General features: G+C 36.6%; 2 protein-coding genes across 2 annotated transcripts; one reads left to right on the top strand and one right to left on the bottom strand.

The window, feature by feature from the left end:
- The first annotated feature begins 1,454 nt into the window (after positions 1–1,454).
- On the top strand, positions 1,455–13,582 carry slc25a17l (solute carrier family 25 member 17-like). The gene is made up of 9 exons (XM_082187011.1): positions 1,455–1,687; positions 1,802–1,862; positions 2,721–2,787; positions 4,282–4,430; positions 5,632–5,748; positions 6,940–7,085; positions 7,160–7,255; positions 7,615–7,697; positions 9,877–13,582. Exons 1-9 carry the CDS (start codon positions 1,616–1,618, stop codon positions 10,022–10,024), a joined length of 939 nt encoding a protein of 312 aa, XP_082043137.1. The 5' UTR covers positions 1,455–1,615; the 3' UTR covers positions 10,025–13,582.
- Positions 10,202–21,065, bottom strand: dxo (decapping exoribonuclease). The gene is made up of 6 exons (XM_082186567.1): positions 20,251–21,065; positions 19,055–19,281; positions 18,759–18,975; positions 15,813–15,948; positions 15,461–15,555; positions 10,202–14,383 (listed from the first exon to the last, which is right to left on the bottom strand). The coding sequence occupies exons 1-6, from the start codon at positions 20,670–20,672 to the stop codon at positions 14,254–14,256; spliced, it is 1,227 nt and encodes a 408-aa protein (XP_082042693.1). The 5' UTR covers positions 20,673–21,065; the 3' UTR covers positions 10,202–14,253.
- Positions 21,066–22,055: the final 990 nt, after the last annotated feature.

The following is a 22,055-nucleotide window of genomic DNA, read 5'->3' as shown; positions in this document are numbered from 1 at the left end:
CCGGTCTCCGCCTCTGGCCACCGTGACCAGGACTCCACCTCGGCCCGTCGGCCCATTAACTCTACCTTGGCTCCCTGATCTCCACCATGGCCACCAGCTCCGTCAGGCTCCCTCGTCCCACCGGCTCCGCCTTGGTCATTCGTTGGCCTGCTCTCGCCTTGGGACTACACTCCTCTGGCTTCGCCTTGTCCCTTCGTCCCTCTGGCTCCGTTGGGCTCCTCACTCCCTCCAGCTCCACCTTGGTCCTCTGTCGCTCCACCGCGACCTTCTGGATCCCTGCCTGCGCCTCGGTCGCCAGAGCCGTCGGCATCGCCATGTCCCTCGGGATCCTCAGCATCGCCTTGGCTCGTCGGCTCTCCGTCTACACCCTGGTCTGCACTTCCACCTGCTCTGCCTCCGTCAGTCGGCCCCCTGGAGTCGTCAGCCCTTTCTCCACCATGGCTCCTCCCTCCATCGGCTGCACCATGGGCTGGCTGCAGTCTGGATTCCTACTTGCTCCTCCTGCTCCAATTCTTTCCTGTCTCCTCCTTGGCTCCTCCCACCATTAGCTGTACACCTTTAACTAACTGTACTTTAATTTGATTTTAATAAAATTCCTATGGACACTACCAGTGGACTACACAAAAACTCACATACTCAGTATGTTAAACTTTGTGGGTAAAAAAAGTATTTAAAAGGCTACTCAATCAAATGTGTAAACACAACTACAAGATCAAAAGCTTGAGTACAAGTATCTATAGACCAAACATACTTAAACTTTTCTGTCAGTTTAAGTTAAGCATAGCCTACTTACTATATTTCTGTGAAGTAGCTACATAAAAAGTATGGTTACTCTTTATTTTAAGATGATGTAGTTACATTGTAACTCAAATAAGTACTGAGTAACATTAATTAACTGCATGTACTTACTATAGAGTTACGGTTAGGGTTTCAGGGTTAGTTACTTGTAACGTGTAGGCTGATGTCACCTTAAAATAAAGTGTTACCAAAAGTAGACAAAGTATACTTTCTTATTTTTTTAGATTAAAAGTATAATAATTCATGGATTTCATCAGGTCCCTTTCCACAGGTGTATTAATCAAGCACAATGCAGTCTCCATTCATAATCTAGGTGCTTGATTTTATACACCTGTGGAAAGGGACCTGAGGAAACCCATGAATAGCACACTTGATTAAACTTCTTTTTGCGTGGGGTTTACCTAAACCTTGAATGGTAGTGTATCACGATTTCCACAAAGATACACATAGTTAGTGGGAATAAGAGACCAAAAACATAAGCTTGTGGACTCAATAATTTCTAAAATAATAATAGTCCTAAATAATAATACCGTGATACTGAGGTGTGATTATAGTCTAGAAAGCCGGATTCTGATTTCCGGGCCACAAGCCTGTGACTGCAGTACATCACCCCGCCGCTCGGGGCGCTAATAAGCAGCGGGATCCAGAAGGATCCGCCACAGAAGCGAGCGAGTGTTCCGAACGCGGAAGTCGAACGTGATTCTGCCGTGATTGTACCCGACAATGAATATGAATTCATCTGGGAGTTATTAGATATGACTGTCAGCTAATTTACATAAAGCCAATATTTCTGGACTGAAGAGAGAGTAAAAGCGAGATGTCAGACAGCAGCAGATCAGTCTCCCTGCTGTCGTATGAGACGCTTGTGCATGCGGTGGCAGGTGCAATGGTGAGAAACACCATACTAACAACTGTAGCTTATATTCTATTAGTGTCATTCCCAGTGATGTACTAATATTCTGAATGAGGGATGTTTGTTAAACTGTGTTTTATTGCCTTGCAGGGCAGTGTGACAGCAATGACAGTGTTTTTCCCTCTGGACACAGCCAGGATCAGACTTCAGGGTCAGTTATTCTTCTCATGCATCATTTACTCAGTGTTTCTCAGTGAAAAAATGGTATTTGATATAGACTTACTATGTAGTTTAATCATTTGTGTAACGGAGATTTTCTTTGTTTTATATATCAATGGAGTAAAGTAGTACAATCTCAAATAATCATGGACATTATGACATTTAAAACAATGTCATGGAAATTGTTTTAGTGAATAAAAACGTACTAGTTATACTGTGCTTTAAACTTTTTATTAAGCTAGAAATGTGTGTATAGTATCTATAAATTGATCTCTTGAAATCCTACGGTTTCATATTTGATACGCAAAATTCTAAGGCTCTAAATTATCATCATGATACAAACTTTGCTGAAAAAGCAAGAAGCCTTCTGTCGTCTAATCGATCGTTTATACTGTTTTAACAAGTAAAAAAACCTTTTAGTGTAATTGTATACCTAAACATCCACCTTCAGCTCATGGTTTACACGTCTTTCGGCTGTGGAATCTTTACTGATTTTTATAAAGTAAACGCCAGAATAACTTTTATGTTGTTAATAATGTTACAAGATGAACACTCACTGTAACTGAAGAAACTTAGCTTTACTTGATTATTCATACATCATTTTGTAGAAAAAAAAACATGTTAAAATATGATCAATCAGGCTTTTGAGGAAGGTTTATTTGTTCATCACTCAATCACAATTGTATTGCATTGCATTACATGTGTTAAAACTACAGAGCTTTGATTATAAAACTAAGCATTAAATATCACATTAAATATACTAAGATTGAGAGATATAGTCTCTCACCCTCTCAAATTCTCAATAATGAAAAGGCATGAAGAATGATTAAAAATGTGTCGTTGGTTTCAGTGGATGAAAACCGGAAGTCCCAGTCCACCCCCATTATCCTGGCTGAGATTGCGAAGGAGGAAGGCATGTGAGTTACTGTGTGTTCAGTGTTCGTGACGGATCATGACCTCTTGACACAGTGCTGAGAGAGAACATTTAAAATATATGCTGTGTTCAAAGCCACTGGCCCAGTCACTTATTCACTTTATTCATTAAATTGCAAATGTCCCACATTGTATACTGTTAAAAAGAGGGTGTGAGTGAGCATGAAGGAACTCATGAACATTTGTAGACACTACTGCACAATTTGTCACATACACCCTTTTAAAGGTGCAGCAAGTGATTTCTGAGAAACACCAGAGAGAGAGAAAGAGAGAGAGAGAGAGAGAGAGAGAGAGAGAGAGAGAGAGAGAGTGAGCAAGCCAATCAGCAGTAGGGGGTGTATCCACTCATGATGGGGGAGGAGAGAGAGAGTGAGCCAATCAGCAGTAGGGGGTGTGTCCACTCATAATGGGGAGGAGAGAGAGAGAGTGAGCCAGTCAGCAGTAGGGGGCGTATCCACTCATAATGGGGGAGGAGAGAGAGAGTAAGCCAATCAGCAGTTGTGGGCGTGTCCACTCATAATGGGGAGGAGAGGGAGAGTAAGCCAATCAGCAGTTGTGGGCGTGTCCACTCATGATGGGTAGGAGAGAGAGTGTGAGCCAATCAGCAGTAGGGGGCGTATCCACTCATGATGGGGGAGGAGAGAGAGAGTGAGCCAATCAGCAGTAGTGGGCGTGTCCACACATGATGGGTAGGAGAGAGAGAGTGAGCCAATCAGCAGTAGTGGGTGTGTCCACTCATGACGGGGGAGAAGAGAGAATGAGCAAGAGGGATATTTAAAGAAAGACTGTCGAAAGAAAAATGGCTGAGAGACATTACAAAAGAGAAGAGCTCAGAGGAATATCACTGGAGAAAAAAAAGGATTAAGATTAGAAAAGAGCTTTAGGATATTAATATAAGCTATTAATATTAGAAAAGCTTTCCAGCGCTGGAGAGACCCAAGCGGGGAGGCCTGAAAACAGACGCCGGTGTCGTGTTGTTTCTGCTCCATACGTGAGTAACATTGGTTTTGCTGTGTTTTACAGAACCAGGATATGCTGTTGTTGTAATGTGAGCTCTAGTAACAGGACAGTTTTGAGTGTCATTGTTTGTCTGTGGCTGGTGGCGACTAACTACCAACTCTTGTGTACAGTATGTTCATTTTTTTGTGCTTCCGTGCTGTTCGTTCGCCATCTTCGCTTTGCTTTTCGTGAAGCATTGTTTACTTAGTTTTAGCTAGAGAAAGAGACATCCACTCCTGCATTGTGTGTTCATGCTGTTTTGGGGGTGGAGCAATGAAGGGAGGGGTGTGTTTATTTGGGCTGATTTCAAATATCAACAGTGTTCCTCAGAAATCTCTCACTGCACCGTTAAACCACATCTGAACGTCCTTGGAATTAGGTTTGGGGGAAAAAAACAAAAAAGTCTATTTCATGTGGTCAGACTTTGAGTTGGATATGCCAGGCTGCTTATTTCAAGATGTCCTTTCATCGTGTTGCAGATTATCTCTGTATCGAGGCTGGTTTCCGGTCATTTCTAGCCTGTGCTGCTCTAACTTTGTCTACTTCTACACATTCAACACCCTGAAGAGAGTGATGGTCTCGGACCGGCCCAAGCCTGCCACAGATTTGCTCATGGGCTTCATCTCAGGTACTGAACCCTCTCCACAGTCGATCTCTTTATCTCAGTTTCACAGTGTTTCTCTCTCACCACCATGTTTCTTTTGCTGTTACTGGGGGTGTTCTGCGTGATTATCAGAGATGGCAAAGGCTGGGATTCAATTAAATAAATAAATGAGCTGCGTATTTCAGAGTAAAAGTCTCCCTGCGGTTATCTGTCAAAATAAAGGTTTGATGGTTTACTGCAGGAAAATTATTAAAGACATAAATATTAGTAGTATAATTTTCCAGTTGGAATCACTGTTGTTATTGTTAACTAAAACATTTCTGTTAAATGAAATTATTTAAAATATAAATATTAGTTGATTTATTTTGAAATTAGTTGAAATATTTAGTTTGATTTAAATATTAATTAGAAATGTTGCCTTGGCAATGAATTAAGTTTAAGCTGAAGCGCTAAATGTACAATCTAGAAATAAATAGAAACTAAAACTGAAATAAAAATATATTAAACCTAAATAGCAATATTTGAAACTATTTCAATATTTGAAAATGAAACAAAAATATAACAATAAAAGCTATTTAAAATGTTCATAAAAACTATAATATAATAAAAGTTAAATAACACTGGTAATGTAAAATAAAATGATTACATTATTTACTTAAATACTTTTATTTTACAATGAAATATACAATAGTAATATTTATTTTGATTTTATTTAGTAATTTTATATAATAATAATTATTATTATTATAAGTATTATTATATTGCCATATTGATATATAATAATATAAAAAATAATACATTTTAAATGTTATGCTCAAAAAACATTTATTATTATTATTATTATTATTATTATCAGTGTTCAAAACAGTTGTGGACAATTTTTTTTTTAAGGATTCTTTGAAAATAAAGTTCAAAAGAACAGCATTTATTTGAAATAGAATCTTTTGATTTTATTTAGTAAATTTTATATAATAATAATAATTTATTATTATTATATTGCCATATTGATATATAATAATATAAATAAAAATCACATTTGCAATTTTTATCAGACATATTGCAATTAGTGTTTGGTTTTGTCTAGGTTGTTTCTATGTCGTTACTTTTCAATGTTATTTTGACATTGTAAATATTAATTTACCTGTAAGCAATTAACACGTAATCAGTCACTGATATGATAACGTCCACTGTTTTCTTCTTCCTGTTGTTTAATGTCGTGATTTAGGCGCTGTTAATGTGCTCCTGACGACTCCCATGTGGGTGGTGAACACACGACTGAAGCTTCAGGGGGCAAAGTTCAGGAATGAAGAGCTCCATCAGACCCACTATAAGGGCATATTTGGTCAGAACCGCTCACACACTCGTTTATCCGATGAGGTTTAAACTCCAAACCAATGTTCAGTAAAGCACATTCATGCATCTTCCTCCCAAATATAAAGTGATATTTTGTGATATTCATGCTGCACTTATTTTTAGATCTGTAGGCTCTATGATTTCTGCTGTGTGAAAAATGCAACGAAACTCTGGGATCCAATCAAAAAATTTATTTTACAGTATAACATGAAATGTTACAGAATTTGCCAATTTTAGATGAATAAATCAAAGGAACGGCTGTGCAATTAATATAATGGTCATGAACACCTGACCTTCATCTGCAGAGCTGATGCCCTTCAAAATAAAAGTTCACTTGAAATTGAAGAAATTGTGACAAATATATTAGTAATGTACAGTAAAATGTACTTCTCAAACTAATAATAACAACATTATTACAATTTATTTTATGGAATATCACACAATTTTCTCCCATGTTTTCATTTTAAAACATGGAACATTTTTGTTTACTGTAAATCTCTGTTGTGCAGCACTTTTTGTCAAACAATAGTTACGTTTTTATTTGATTAAAATTTAATAGATTAATAAAACATTTATGTCCAGAATTTTTATTAAAAAAAAAATTTAAAATGCCTTAAGGGCCTTATTAAAATGTAATATACATTTTAATTTAAAGTTTTAACGAATTAAATTGATTAAATAATTTGGGAAAAATTAAATGAAAGTTGGGAAAAATTGTACTTATTTAATAATGGCCTAAAATTAAATTTTTGCTAAAACTTTTAATGAATTGTTGTTAAATGGTTCAAGTTTAATGAGTTCAATTAATTAGATATGATTTTTGATTACTAACATTTAATTCAATTATTAAAACGTAATACAGAAACATTAAAATTTGGGGAAAAAAATACAAAATTAAATGTAATTTGGGGGGGAAAAAACAAAACTGATTTTATAAAGTATTTAAGGAAGAAAGTAAGGAGTACAGGAAATGTTTGCAAGAATGGGGTGAACAAAAAGTATTTACAAAAAAAATCTAATAATACAACTATTAATTGTCAATTTTGAGATGTGTGTGTCGTCCAATTAGAGTCAAGAATTCAAAAAACGCAGTGGTGTAAAGCAATAATATCAGTAATAAGAAAAACAGGTCTGCAATGTCACCAATAAATGGGATCCTTTTGTTGCCCTCCCCTCACAGACGCCTTCTCCCAGATAATATCCAGCGAGGGAGTGGGAGCGCTGTGGAACGGGACGCTGCCGTCTCTCGTGCTGGTGTTCAACCCGGCTGTGCAGTTCATGTTCTACGAGGCCATGAAGCGAAGAGCACGACGTGGAGGCCGGAAGGTGAGGGACGGGGAAATGCCATCATTCATTTATCAGTTTGGGAAATAACTCCAATGTTTAATGTTTCTGTGCAGATCTCATCCCTTGAGATCTTTCTCATCGGTGCCGTCGCCAAAGCTGTTGCAACGTCTGCAACGTATCCTCTGCAAACGGTCCAGGCCATTCTGAGGGTAACATCATCAGTACGACTGCATTAAAGTGCTCCTATTGTGCTTTTCCAGATATTACAGTTATTCAGATATTAGTTATTGTCTTCCAAAAGAAGGAAGCGATTCTGAAACGAGTCCCAGTCTCTCTTCCCGCTGAACCTGTGTAGGTTTGTAACAGATTTGCATAATGCCAGTCTATGGTCTTCATTGGCTTTAGTGGTTTTCGACCTTGAATGCATGTAAACCTATTGTAGGAGACTCCAAAACAACTTTAGGGACTATTGAAATAGCATGATAGGGGCACTTGATGCTGGTAGACACAGTATTACTCGTTGTAAAGCAGTCAGTGTGTGTAATATGTGCCGTTGCTTCCTCTGCAGTTTGGCCAGTATAAATCAGATGGTAAAGGGGGTCTAGTGGGCAGCCTGAGGAACGTGGTGTCTCTGCTCATGGACCGGATCAAGTAAGTCAACTGTAGTTTAATGCTCAGTTTCAGGGTTATTATAGTTAACTAAAACTAAAGCATTTCTGTTACTTCAAATAAAATAAAATTTAAATATATATATATATGTATGTATGTATATTATATGTATATTATATGTATTTATATGTTTTATATCATCTAGTTGCCAAGGAATAATTTTTCATTTAGTTAAACCTAATTTACATAAACTAAAACTGAAATTAAAATGAATGAAAACTATATAGACATATTAAAAGAAGACAATTTAAATAAAAAAAAATAAAAAATCAGACTATTAATAACTTTTTTTCCCCAATATACATATTGAATTAGTACGCTACCAGTCAACAGTTTTGGATCGGTAAGATTTTTTATGTTTTTAAAATAAGTCTCTTCTGCTCACCAAGGCTGCATTTATTTGATCAAAAAAAAAAAAGAAAAAAAAAAAAGAAGTAATATTGTGAAATATTATGACAATTTAAAATAACAGTTTTCAATTGTAAAATATTTTAAAATATAATTTATTCCTGTGATCAAAGCTGAATTTTATTAGAATTTATTAGAATTTTTCATTCTAATATGATGATTTGATGCTCAAGAAACATTTCTTATTATTATTATCAGTGTTGAAAACAGTTTTAAAAAAATTCCAGGATTCTTTGATGAATAGAAAGTTCAAAAGAGCAGCATTTATTTGAAATAGAATCTTTTGTAACATTATAAATGTCTTTACTGTACTTTTGATCAAATAAATAAAACTCTTACTGACCCCAAACTTTTGAACGGTAGTGTTTAATGTACAAAAGCTTTTTATTTCAGATAAATGCTGCTCTTTTGAACTTTCTATTCAACAAAGAATCCTGAAAAAAATTTGTACACAAAGTTTTCAATATTGATAATTATCAGAAATTCCTGATCATCAAATCTGAAGGATCATGTGACACTGAAGACTGGAGTGATGATGCTGAAATTACAGCTTTGATCACAGGAATAAATTACAGTGGCTACGTTTACATGCAACCAAACAATCCGTTTCAATCGGACTAAAAAGCCTTCATGTAATGTTCATTAATCGATCTGATTGAGCTCGATCCGAATTAAATTTCTATCGGATTGAAAGGGGTGGTTTATTCCTTTTCTAATCCGATCGAGAGAACATGTAAACACTTGATCGTATTGAAAACCGAAACTGAAAGGACTGCGCGTGTGCGATGACGTATGACGTGTGGAACGAGCATAAAGGGTCGTATAAATGAGTGTCCCGTCATTCAAAAATTCTCGGTTCATATTTATTGTCTCCAAATTATGACCAGAAATGGCTAAATATTAAGTCTGCCGTTTAAAACAAATAAAGAACCAATGTAGGAGAATGGTTTAGTGCAAACAGCGGGAAACTCTGTATATTTGTGCAGTGTGCGCATGGCAAAAAACCTATTCCGATTTGAAGCTTGTGACGTATAAACGCACACATCAACCCGATCACGTGTTCATGTAAACACTACGTTCAGATTCATCAATCGGGATGAATTCAGTCCGACTGAAACTAAAGTTGTGCACGTAAACAGAGCCATTTTAACATATATCAAAATAGAAAAGTTATTTTAAATTATAATACAATTTCACAATATTGCTGTTTTTGTTGTTGTATTTTTGATCAAATAAATGAGCAGAAGAGACTCTTTCAAAAACATAAAAAAATTTATTAAATCTAAAATTAATTAAAACTATATAGACATATTATAAAAAGACAATTTAAATGAAATCATTCAAATTCAGAATATTAATAATAACTGTAATATTAACTGTTATCAACCAGTATTATTGATTTTTTTTTTTTTTTATGACTAATATTGAATATGTATATGCTGATATGTTTGCTCAATCCTGCCTGTTTTTAACACTTACATTTCTTTTGTCATCATCTTGCACTCAATTAATCTTTAAAAACATATTTTAGTGGCGCTCAAAATGAAAATCTCATTCAGTTGGTTAATTTATGGTATTTTAATATAATGATGTATAATGCTCAGCATAAAAAAAAAAATAATAATTCAAACACCTTCCATTTATTGATCACCAGCCATAATAACATCATCATAATTACTGGTTTAAGTATTTTTTTATTTTGATGTGTGCTAGTTTGAAGTTTCTGAAGAGTTCTCCGTTCCTCTGTTCCCAGGAGACACGGGCTGCTGGGTTTGTACAAAGGTCTGGAGGCGAAGCTTCTGCAGACGGTGCTGACGGCGGCCCTCATGTTCGTGGTGTACGAGAAGATCACTGCTGCCACCTTCAAACTCATGGGCCTTCAGAGGAAACTCAAGCACTGACACACTGGAGCCTTCATTCACGACTACCTCTCTTAACACACCCTCAGGACGAGCTCCACATATCCCATCAGTCACTGCTCCACTAACATGAGCTCATCTGGGTAAGGTTCAGTCCCGCCTTAACACGGGTCAGGTCAAAGCAAGAAAAAAGGCTTGAGTTTTTAACTTATTGCTTAAAAAAAAAAAAAAAAAAAAAGAAAGTTTACATGATCAAGTTTATTTGATCAGAATCTTAAGAGAACATTAGAGGTTTATTGATGTGAAACTTCTTGTGCCACAGAAAAGTCTTTTATAACATCTTAACCCAAAGCAAATCATGACGTTCGCTTATGAGTGTTTCTGAATTTAAAGGTGATGGTTAAAGAGCAAAATTAAAATCCTGTCATTTACTCACTCTGATGTCATTTCAAACCAGTACTAAAACTAAAGACCCTTTTCACATTTTTCGACAGCAAATATACATTTTTATTCACATTTGCCTATTATAGCTTGCCTACAACTCTCCAAAAGAGGGAAAAAATATTGAGATATTAAGTTCAGAAAAGAGTAAGATGTCAAATTTGCCATTGTATTATGATATGTGACCCTGGATCACAAAACCAGTCACATGTCGCACACATTTGTGGCAATAACCAACAATACATTGAATGGGTCAAAATTATCGATTTTTTTTTTTTTTTTTTTATGCCAAAAATCATTAGGATATTAAGTAAAGATCATGTTCCATGAAGATATTTTGTAAATTTCCTACCGTAACTATATAAAACATGTATGTTTGTGAGTGAATGCAGCACAATCGCCAACATAAATGGACAACTTTAAAGGTGATTTTCTCAATGTTTAGAATTTTTTTTTTTTTTTTTTTTTACCCTCAGATTCCAGATTTTCAAATTGCTGTATCTCTGCCAAATATTGTCCTATCCTAACAAACCATACATCAATGGAAAGCTTATTTATTCAGCTTTCAGATAATGTATAATGTACAATTACATTACAATTACAATTGACCCACGTGACTGGTTTTATGGTCCAGGGTCACATATTATAACTATTATGTATTATAACTAATACCTTAAACTAAATAAACTAATTTGCATATTCATAGTATCGTGTATACTAAATGAGGTAAGGGTGTAGAGTTAGTTACATTCAAGCTATTTTAAGGCATGAAGAACTTTTTTTCCAAGGAAAAAATTTTCAATATGTAATTTTGGTGATCAAAGATGAGTTTTAAGGGATACAATTATTGACTACAGGGGAACTTTTAAAAATTGAAAAATCTTTACTGGATGTTGATAGCTGGAAATGCATAATCACAGTCTGTGAAAATTAAGTTGTTTTGTTGATTGAAATGAGGCTGAAATAAAATAAAAAAATCTGATGAAAAACTTAAAAAGGCAACTAACGCTGACATCAAGTGCTTAAATTAAATTAAAACTTAGAAATAAAGCTAAATAGAAATTAAAAAAAGACAAAAGCACATAACAAAATTACTAAATAGTAGGATAAAAATCATTCTAAAGTAACGTTGTTCCAAACCCATTTCTCTTTTGCGTAACATGAACGATGTTTCTCAGAACGTCCAAGCTTTTATAGAAAAAGCTGACATCAACCTGACGAGCTCGGTAAAGAACATAAATGTCCCCGGTGTATGGAAGAGCCTGAAATATACATCAATATTCTTCCCCTCCACTGCACTTCTCAGTTATGGATTGACATCAGCGACACAGTGTCGGCCCAGATCAGGTACGTATGGATTGCACACAGCCCAGATGTGGGCCGGGTCTGGGCCGACACTGTGTCGCTGTCTGGGAGGCCAGTTTAAATGTGTAATAAATTGTGTGAATAAAATTTGAGAGCTATGGCGATATACAAAACTGTTTTATGAGTTCAGAAGACCTCGAATGTAACTTTTAGGGAGTGGTTTTAGTATAGAAAGAGAAAATCTTCTTTTTCACAATAAGAATAGGAGTTAATAAGTGCATGAGGGTGAGTAAATGATGACAGAGTTTTCAATTTTGAGTGAAATTTGTCTAACAGTAGACAAGAGTGGGTAACTGGAGAGTGTATGAACGTTTGAATTAGAGACATCTGCCATGCGAATTGAGATCTATTAATAATACCTTTGGCACAAATGGTTATAGTGCTTTAATAAATGCAGTAGAGCCTTATAAGTGATGTGCTGCTAGGTGACGTGACAAACCAGGCGATGGTCTTTGGAATCAAATTAGTTTAAAACATCAATGAAATGGAAGGATAAAATCTGGAGCTGATCAGATCTTTTATGTGTCCTCTGATCCACCAGTTGTTACCGATTCTGAAATATTCACAAAGCCTGTTTTTATTTACTTTTGTACAATGAACAATTTGGGCACCACTCGATGTTGTCCGACGTGAAATCTGGGTCCTGGAGCAAAACCGGTTGAGAATCATTAATGTAGAGGATGTTTGTCTTTTTGGGATTGGGTTAGCTGATTTCATGGCATTATTCTATCATCACCTTCCTAAAATAATTGCCCAAGTCATTTTTAATGATCAAATTACTTTTGACGCAATTCAAAACGTTCTGAAAGATCTTTATTGGTTTTTAAAGTGCATCCAGTTATATTTAAGAACTCTTAAAATAGAGCTGCACAATTAATCGTTAAAAGATCGCAATCTTATTCCTAAATGACAGTGATTAGGATATGTCTATTAAACCTTTGACGAGTGCGATCACAGCGAACGTTCAGATCTGTGTTGGCGCTGGCGCTGAGCCAGAGAGAGCTGTTGTCATGTACAGGTGTGAAACGGCGTCACAAACAGTAGCATTATTTCTGTTACACAAATATTCAGTTATCACAGAAGTACTGGGATAAAAGTTTATAGTTCGGATATCAACACTGATGTCTACGATAGCGATCAAAATAGAGCAAATCAGCTTTTTAAAGTAACTTTGCACTTAAAACCTGTACCGATTACATTGTTACACCAGTAGATGGAGGCAAATGACTGTTATAATCATTCAAAACGCAGATTCATCAAACAAGTGAAGTCTGTGAGTGAGTCGTTGAATTATTCACTCAAACCGATTCAAATTGTGTTTTAATTTTTTTTTAGTTTTAGTAAATTACATGTTTTTTTTTTGTTAAAAATAAAAAAATTGCGATTCTCAATTTATCCAGAATCGCGCATCTCTAACTTAAAATATATTTAGCACAATGTAGCCTTCATGAAAGGCATTACAAAAAAAAATACACAGCTCAGCGTAACCCTGAGCTTGAGGTCAATGTGGATTTATTCACACCATACTCGTCTTAAATATGCATTTTTGAGGGTTTACAGAAGTCTTCAATGAAACTGGTTCGTCTCGTGGACCTTATACCATACGATATTAAAAACTAAGAGTTTACATAATGAACTTGCAACTAAGACTTTGTACTTGCGTTTCTTTATTTCAAAATTTATAGCACATATTTTGTACTTTCATTTGTATAACCTGTTATTTAACTGTATTTGTGGCATGTTTAAATGAATCGCAAACTTTAAGTGAATGCTAATAAAAGCTTTGGACAAAGACCTCTCAAGTAGTGATTTCTCTGAGATAATATTACAAATCTTAACACAAAAGTACAGAGATCCGCACATGACAAGATATCGTGGCCACAAATTACGAATTTGTCCCCGTGACTTAAAATTTGTTTTAAATTGACACAATTTAACTAAAATGAGGGAATGAATTAATAAACTATGATCACAAATTATGTCTTTGGAGCAAATTCTTAATTTGCAGCCATTTTTCTTCAGCATGTCAAGTGCAAAATCTCTACAAAATAATACAAAGTTGGATATTTCTAGAGTCACAGGGTCGCGTTCCTCGTTTGAAAAATCATTCTTAAAATGTCACAAAATTGAATGAACTTGTTTCCTGAATAAGGACCAAAGTGTCATTTTATAGAACTATTAAAATTATTTAAAAGCAATTGCGACTTTAACATTTAACAGAGAAAATGTACATATTTAAAGGACATTTTAAAGTCATCATAACAACAAAGGCTAAAATAAAATCCCAATATATAAAAAAAAATACATGAACAGTGCACATGGGCATCAAGTCAATGTTGGTTAAAAACGTCCTTTTCAAGGTTCAAAACTTAATCTAGAAAACACAAGCAATGCCAAGTTGTGCACAGCACCGATACAGTATGTTTATGATGGGTACAAATGACAGATCTCCTTAGGTCAGTGTGTCAGTGGTGAGATGAATGATGGCTCCTCGTGTCCTTCACGAACCACTCTGGTAAGAAAGTAAACGGAGAGTCTCTGTGGACGGTGTAGGTCACATCTCTGTGTGGCTCCCATTCCAACAGGTACACCAGTCTGAAAAACACCACAGTATGTCAGTGTCAAGTCGTTAAAGCTACAATATGTGAGATTTTTGTAATAAAATATCCACAAATCACTTGTGATATTTCCTGCAGTTGTGTACATACAATATCCCAAAAGTTCCCAAAGATTTTTAATTTCAGAGAAATTGCCATTTTAAATAATGGCTTGTCGCCTGTCAATGACGTAATATCCGCGTTATCCCTGGTTTCCGCTCGTACTGCCATAGTAACCATGGCAACAGACGTGGACAACTGTGTTAGCGCTCACGCTGTTGTTGTTTCGTTCAAACATTATGGACATTGGCAAGCACACTTTGGCACAAAAGGAGAACTAAAACGAGGATCAATATCAGTGTGGCGTTTTCGAGATGCCGAGAGCTAGCGTCCGCGACTCACTTCGACTCGACAGAGACGCGCAAATGTACATAAAACTAATCAATGTTATATAGCTCACCATGATGAAATGTTAGAATATGATTAGTATGTTATTCTAATATTGATCTAGCTTACTGCTAGTCTCACATAGCAAACAAACTAACACATAGAATAACATTATAACTTTCAACACACTCAAATGCAGTTTAGTGTGATAGTGTAGACCAAATGAAACAGCGCTGCGTTACCTCACAAGTTTCATTCGTCTAATAAACTGACCCTGTGTGAGTATTATTCAGCATTTGCGGGTAAGTTAGTTCGGTAGAATGAAATGTCCGTATTCCTTTATATATCCGCCGGACTCGCGTGTGGCGCTGAGATCTGTCTCTCATTAGCACTCGCGCCGCTTCATACCTCAGTCATGTTAAACACATCAATGTTAAACACTCATCCATAAACATTAGCAGATCCTTCGGCATGACGACAAGTTCCATAATTCCGCTTATGCGTCATCAATCTACGCCTGTGTTATTGTAAGAGGTTAGCGACCCCTAGTGGTGAAAAATTACATATTGTAGCTTTAAAGTCAAACCCATTTTACTTGTGTAATCTGACATATTTCTAAGTGAAAAAATACTCAGTCTGTGGAAGAAAAAAAAAAAGCTGTAGGATGGGGCTTGATTTTCAGGAATACCTTGGGTCGTCCTCTTTGACCACTGATTTGACGAAGGACAAGAAATCGTTGCAGAAGTTCATACAGACCGTTGGCTTCCAGCAGTTTTGCTCGTTCTACAGAATCAGGAGAAATGAAAGCATCTCACTTTATTGTTCTACAATCAACATGTGCTTCCTTCTAAGGAACCGAAAAGTCAAACTTTCTGCAATTATATATTTCAATTCTATTAAACATGACATAAAAATGGTTCCCACAAACTCCTAAATATCCATTTCTGTGGCTTCACATTGAGTTTGAAACAGAGCTCTAATTTCAGACTAAACCCAAAGCAGGACTTGAAGCTTTTAATGTGTGGTTATTTAAAGCAAACCTTGATCAGTTGTGATATTTTCGAGGTTTGGAAGGTCTCAATAGACACCACTATCCCATCATGGTCTCGAAACCCAGCGACTATCTGTGGCACTCCAGGAAGAAATGACTGCGCCCACCATTTCAGCAGCTTGTACCTAGAAGAGGAACACACGTTTCTGTTAAGAACTATTTTTTTATTCATTTCCCATAAATGTTTTCAAACCTTGAGAAAAATCCTCTCTGAACTCTGAAGTGGCATTTGACCACAGCAAAGAACAGTGTTAAAGGGGTGGTTCGGGATTTTTGACATCGGACCTCATTTTTAAGTCAGCCTGGTTGTTATTCATCAGTGGAGACATTTTTTTATTTTTATTATCCAGTCCTTATATTTGGATAGTTAGCCGATGCTAGGCTAGCGCGAGTCAATGGTATATGTTAGCCAGCCATTAAAAACCATTTACCCACTCCACAGTGCACCAAACGCAAATCAATTATAACACTAGACTATCGATGTATATGTCCGTTGAGAGAATAATGTTAGAAATCAAACTTGCCTTTCATCACAATGATCCCAAAGGAACTAGTTTCTCAGCAGCTGCGGAATTTTACTTTGCTCCGGTTAGTAATGCGGCAAAAAGTAAACACAGAACAGAAGCGCACTGTAATCAGTGTACCAGCGGCAGGTAAATACACTTGCGTCATGTGTGTACCGGCTCACTCGGTTGCCTAGGTAATCAATATCACTCCGCTGCTGCTGTAGACAAGGCTTATGATTACAGGGAACAAATTATAACTAATGCAATGTGATGAAAGGTAAGTTTGATTTCTAACATTATTCTCTCAACGGACATATACATCGATAGTCTAGTGTTATAACTGATTTGCGTTTGGTGCACTGTGGAGTGGGTAAAACGGTTTTTAATGGCTGGCTAACATATACCATTGACTCGCGCTAGCCTAGCATCGGCTAACTATCCAAATATAAGGACTGGATAATTATTTTTTTTAAATGTCTCCACTGATGAATAACAACCAGGCTGACTTAAAAATGAGGTCCGATGTCAAAAATCCCGAACCACCCCTTTAATATTCATCGAAATGTGAAGAAATTTGTGTTTGAATGACATGAGGACATGAATGTCCGTACTCACACCAATTTAAATGTTCAGTGCAAAAATTTGGTGCGATAAACATTTGAATTTGGACGATTGGCTGCTAATGCATCGGTTTAAACGAACAAACATTTGCATAGTGTCAATGTGACCTTTAATGTAGATGTGTTCTGACTGCATTGATCGAACTGCGAACAAAACTGGCCAACATATAAGATTTGCACTGTTACATAAAACTATGACTTGGTGTTGCTCACGAACAGATGATTTGTTTTTTACTGCTTATTAAGCGCCACCTACTGTTAATGCCCATTCACACTAAGAACGATAACTATAACTATTTTAGCTTTCTAACACCAGCGGACGAGAACATTTGGTTTAATTTTAAATGAGCACTGACGTTTTGTAGTCTGCCGCTTTATATGACCAAGTGAATTCTGATTGGCCGTCAATGTTTTTATCATTCAATAGCCGTAAAAAACAACACATTTTTCCCCTGAAATTAATTCCAACTATATCGTGGTTCCTTTGTGTCATTATCGTTGTAGTTGGTGTGGACCTCCATATTCTCGTAGAATTATAATGATTAAAACTTTTGTTATCTTCACACCAAGAACGATGTCTACAAAGATAACTATAATGCTCAAGCCCTTTAAAGCAGGTTTGATTCTGATTGGCTGTCAGTTTTTATCGTTCATCAGCTAGAATCGTTCTGAAAGTGATTCCAATGATATTGTAACTCTGTGCTGTTATCGTTATAATTTTGATGTGGACAACTAATATTCTTTTATGTTTAGAACAATTTTTATAAGTTAGACCATATGTAGCCCCGCCCCTTTTCAGTGTGGCGCTCGTTGTTTTCTGACTTCCGGTTTGTATTTCCACAGCATGAAGGTAAGATCTTACAGATTTATGAATGAACATAATAAAAATAATATACAGAGCTACCGCAAAAACGGACATAAAAACACAAGATTATAAAGATGGCTGCGCGCTTGTTTCTCTGCCGTATAAGGTCTATATCTTTATGGTTATGGTTATAGTTCTAGGGCCTTTTGAGAGTGAGTTTGCATTATATTTCAACCTATCTGCTGTTTTTTCACATTGGTCTGAACAGACAAAAATCACACGTGGAAATTTGACATGCGTTGGAGATTAATATTTTGTAAATAAAGTGGTAATCTATGTTTCTTAACACAAAGAACGAACTCACGTCACTTCATAAAGTTGAGGTTAAACCACTGGAGTCACATGGATTTACTTTAATGATGACTTTACTAGCTTTCTGGGGCTTGATAGTGGTAGTTGCGTAGTAGACTGTCAATGGAGGGACAGAAATCTCTAAGATTTAAGATCTTCATTTGATTTCCGAAGATGAACGAAAATCTTACGGGTTTGGAACTACATTAGGATGACTGCATTTTTATTTTTTGTTGAACTAAACCTTTAAAGCCCCCCTGTGATGAAAATCCAGTTTTTAATGTTTATATGTCTATGTGCTGTTTTTAATATGCTTTAAGACAAACCATGTGCAATGGGATCTCTGAGCTGGTGTGAGTGAGTGGAGGCAGGGCTAATTTGCATATTCATAGAACCTCGTATATAAACGAGGCAAGGGTGTAGAGTTACATTCAAGTTTTCAAAGAAAAAAACCTTTTAAATATGTAATTTTGGTGAACAAAGATGAGTTTCAAGCGATAAAAGGATTGACTACAGGGGGACTTTAACAAATGTATCTGCCCATTTAGAAATGTTGCCTTGTCAAACTGAATCAAGAAGAAATTGCAACATTGTAACAATTTTAATCCCCATTTCAGAACAAAGCAAATGATCTACAGGTCTGAAAAACACACCTGTGGAAGTTACTTCGTTGTTTCGGGGTGCAGATCTCGGCGGAGGTCTTGAGCTCCACATAACACCCCGGAGCCGGAACAGCATCGTCTCTGACACGGCAGTCCACCTCCCCGGAGAAGAGAAGCTTATGGTCGGCCAAACGGGTCTGAACCACCGTACAGAACGCCTCGTTGGTGTTCACGACGCCTCCCGGGTCTGGAGTGCCATTCACATCATCTTAAAAGACAGCACAGTGGTCGATCAGCGGCGAGATCCTTCACCATCAGCAGTCTGATAACACTGGACGGGCTCAAACCTGCACAGGTGTACTGCTCAAACTTGTAGCCCCAGTACATCATCTCCTCCTGCCGCTCCGAGCGGGTCACTCGATTCGCTCTGGCAGCCTCCGTTTCCACCTCACTGATGTAGATGGTGCCTCTGAACTTGGAGGCGGCCAGCATCCATCCCTCCTGAGTCTCGTAAGGGGTGGTCAGGACCTTGGTTAGGTGTCCTCTCCATGTCACAAAGTCCACACCTAGAGCACTGCAAACACGCTTGATAACTCAACAACGGGAACAAGACATCTGTGCAGCAGTGTTAGTTTTTATTAATATTTAGATTTGAATGTTTTCGTTTCATATTAATGTTTATTTTATTTCAAGTAATTCATTTTTGTTTTGTTTTAGTTATCTATAATAACTCTGCTGTGTAGCGCAAGCAAACGGGGTCAACAATGGTATGCCCATATTGTATCTATTATATACAAAAATACATTAAAAAGTAAACGCACTTCAGAACCTTATGATCAATAAGTTATTAAAATGATCAGTGTTAGTTTAGGTTGTAAAATATTATGTGATGCGGCTTCAGCAAGAACCAATGAGGTTCATTCTCGTGTTACGCAGCACGTTTGAGCTTCAGCAAGAACCAATGAGGTTCATTCTCGTGTTACGCAGCTCGTTTGAGCTTCAACAAGAACCAATGAGGTTCATCCTCGTGTTACGCAGCACGTTTGAGCTTTAGCAAGAACCAATGAGGTTCATTCTCGTGTTACGCAGCTCGTTTGAGCTTCTGTTTATGTTCGCTGATCAATGTTTATGTGAATAAAAGCTTAAATTCAAACTGTTCATCATATAAAGCGATCGTGTCTCTTCAAAATATTTGGACTAAACCGCTCTATTCATTTGGATTAGTTTTACATCTCTTTATGAACTTTTTGAAGCATCAAAGTGGTACTTTGCGTAGCTCTCAGTGGAGAGAACAGAAATCGCTCAGATTTGTATTAAAAAATAACTTAATTTGTGTTTCGAAGATGAACGAAAAGTCTTAGGGTTTGGAACGACATGAGGGTGAATAAATGGAAGAATTTAAATTTTGGGGTGAATAACCCTCTAATAATTCGTGATATTTGTATTTGACATCGGAGCTCATGTGGGCCTGTATTTAATTATCCGTTATTCTTAAAAACTTTAAAAAATATTTATAGCGTGCAGAATACGTAGCCTATCTTACCTGCTGGAGGATGAGGTTTGGTCTCTGGTTTTGATCTTGTCTCTGTTGGCCAGAATCCACTTCAGCATGTGATCAAGCTTCTCTTTCACGCCATCATCTCTTTTCACGAAGCGGTTGGTGTATCCATCCCTTAAATTAAAATCCGGGCTTTGTCTGGGCTCAACATAATATCTCAGCTTCCTCTGATCATTGAAGAAGTCCCTGTGAGAGTCCAGCGAGAAGAAGCCCACCTCCACTGGCTGCTTGTAAAGAGGGAAGTTCCTCTCATACAGTTGTCTGTGAGCGCTCAGAGTCTCGGCTGGTCTGTGCTGGGCTTCGTCGGATGCTCGGTGTCGTTTATCACTGTTCAAATCACTGCTGGGGTCTCTAGATCGTTTATAAACGGAGTCATGATGTGGGTCTCTGCGGTAGCTTTGAGCCATGGCGTGTTTTTATTGGTGTATGATGAGTTATAAGTTCCCCTTATGATCTCAGTATTATTAGCGAATGCTTATTTACCTTATGAATGAATACCGTAGAGACAGTGAAGTTCAGTGCAGTTCATTTGTTTATACTCGCGTTGAGAGCTGACAATGCTATGTGATAGCAGCACCATTACTCTCATTAGCTAACATGTCTTCCTCAAGCATTTAATAATCAACCAGCTAGAATGTGTGAAATGTCATTACGTTCCAAAAGAACTGATGTACGTCGTGACGTTCCAAACGCTTCAACGATTACCTTAATTATGATTAAATGTGTATATCTCACTCAGATAGCATACTGATTGCGTATCAAACGTGTAAACAACAACGCCTTTGAAAATCCATTTTCAAAATAAAATCCCCCTAAATTCACCCTTCAAAATAAAAGTCCCCCAAAAAGTGGCCATATAAATGTCACTTTGAAATCAAAACGGACAATTCTTATTCGTATATGCAATACTGTATTGTTCATTAATGATTTACCCGTGCACATCATTATTTATTTATTTTATTAATGTGCCAATATGACTTCCCCTTCCTCTTGCAGCGACATCTCTGACAATGTGTTTACTGAAAGTAATGGAAAAGAAATTGATCAAAGATCATTTTTATTTAGTAAATATTTTCAGTAAAACTGAGTGACTACGCAAATGACGATGCTATCTGAGATATTGCATACTGCAAATATTTTATAATTTTATAAATATCTATTTTTAAAAAATCAATCACATTCCACTCTCACACATTGTTGCTTCTTGGCGATTGTGCTCATTAACAATTTTAAACGATTAGACTACCATTTGAGATATGATTTTGATGTTCCTCATAAAAATTCCACATTTATACAAAAATTTAATAAAAAACGGGTGTCAATTGTCCTTTATTAAGGAAGAAGAGAAGCAAATGTTTCTCTAAATTTCCTTCTGAATTGCTAAGTAAAATGGGCCGTTCCAAACATTGTTCAGAGGAACAACGTAATTTGATTAAAAAGAGGATTGGAGAGGGGAAAACGTATAAAGAAAAGCAGCAAATTTAATGATGCTCAGCTATAATGATCTCCAATGCTTTAAAATGGCAACAAAAACCTGAAACACGGCGGGGAAAACGAGCTACTACTGTTAAAACAGATCGAAGAATAGTCAAAATGGCAAAGATTCAGCCAATCATCACCTCCAGAAAGATGAGAGATGATCTAAAATTACCTGTATTGTTACAGTCAGAAGACGTTTGATTGAAGCTAAGCTAACAGCAAGAAGCCCCTTTAAAGCACCATATGTGAAAAAAAATTTAAAAACTGAATCAGTTCAATTTTGCCAAGGAACATATCGATTGGCCCAAATG

This window comes from Leuciscus leuciscus, assembly GCF_965113295.1.
Source record: "Leuciscus leuciscus genome assembly, chromosome: 1".
In the NCBI taxonomy this organism is placed as follows: Eukaryota; Metazoa; Chordata; class Actinopteri; order Cypriniformes; family Leuciscidae; genus Leuciscus; species Leuciscus leuciscus.
Note: the sequence above shows the minus strand (reverse complement) of the source record. Positions and strands in the feature narration are given on the sequence as shown.

Coding starts and splice junctions, on each gene's coding strand:
- slc25a17l (XM_082187011.1), top strand. CDS start 1,616: ATGTCAGACAGCAGCAGATCAGTCTCCCTGCTGTCGTATGAGACGCTT. Junction 5,749..6,939: donor CCACTATAAGGGCATATTTG/GTCAGAACCGCT, acceptor CTCCCCTCACAG/ACGCCTTCTCCCAGATAATA. Junction 7,698..9,876: donor CTGCTCATGGACCGGATCAA/GTAAGTCAACTG, acceptor CTCTGTTCCCAG/GAGACACGGGCTGCTGGGTT.
- dxo (XM_082186567.1), bottom strand. CDS start 20,672: ATGGCTCAAAGCTACCGCAGAGACCCACATCATGACTCCGTTTATAAA. Junction 18,976..19,054: donor TGAGCAGTACACCTGTGCAG/GTTTGAGCCCGT, acceptor CTGTCTTTTAAG/ATGATGTGAATGGCACTCCA. Junction 15,949..18,758: donor CAACGAAGTAACTTCCACAG/GTGTGTTTTTCA, acceptor TTCCTCTTCTAG/GTACAAGCTGCTGAAATGGT.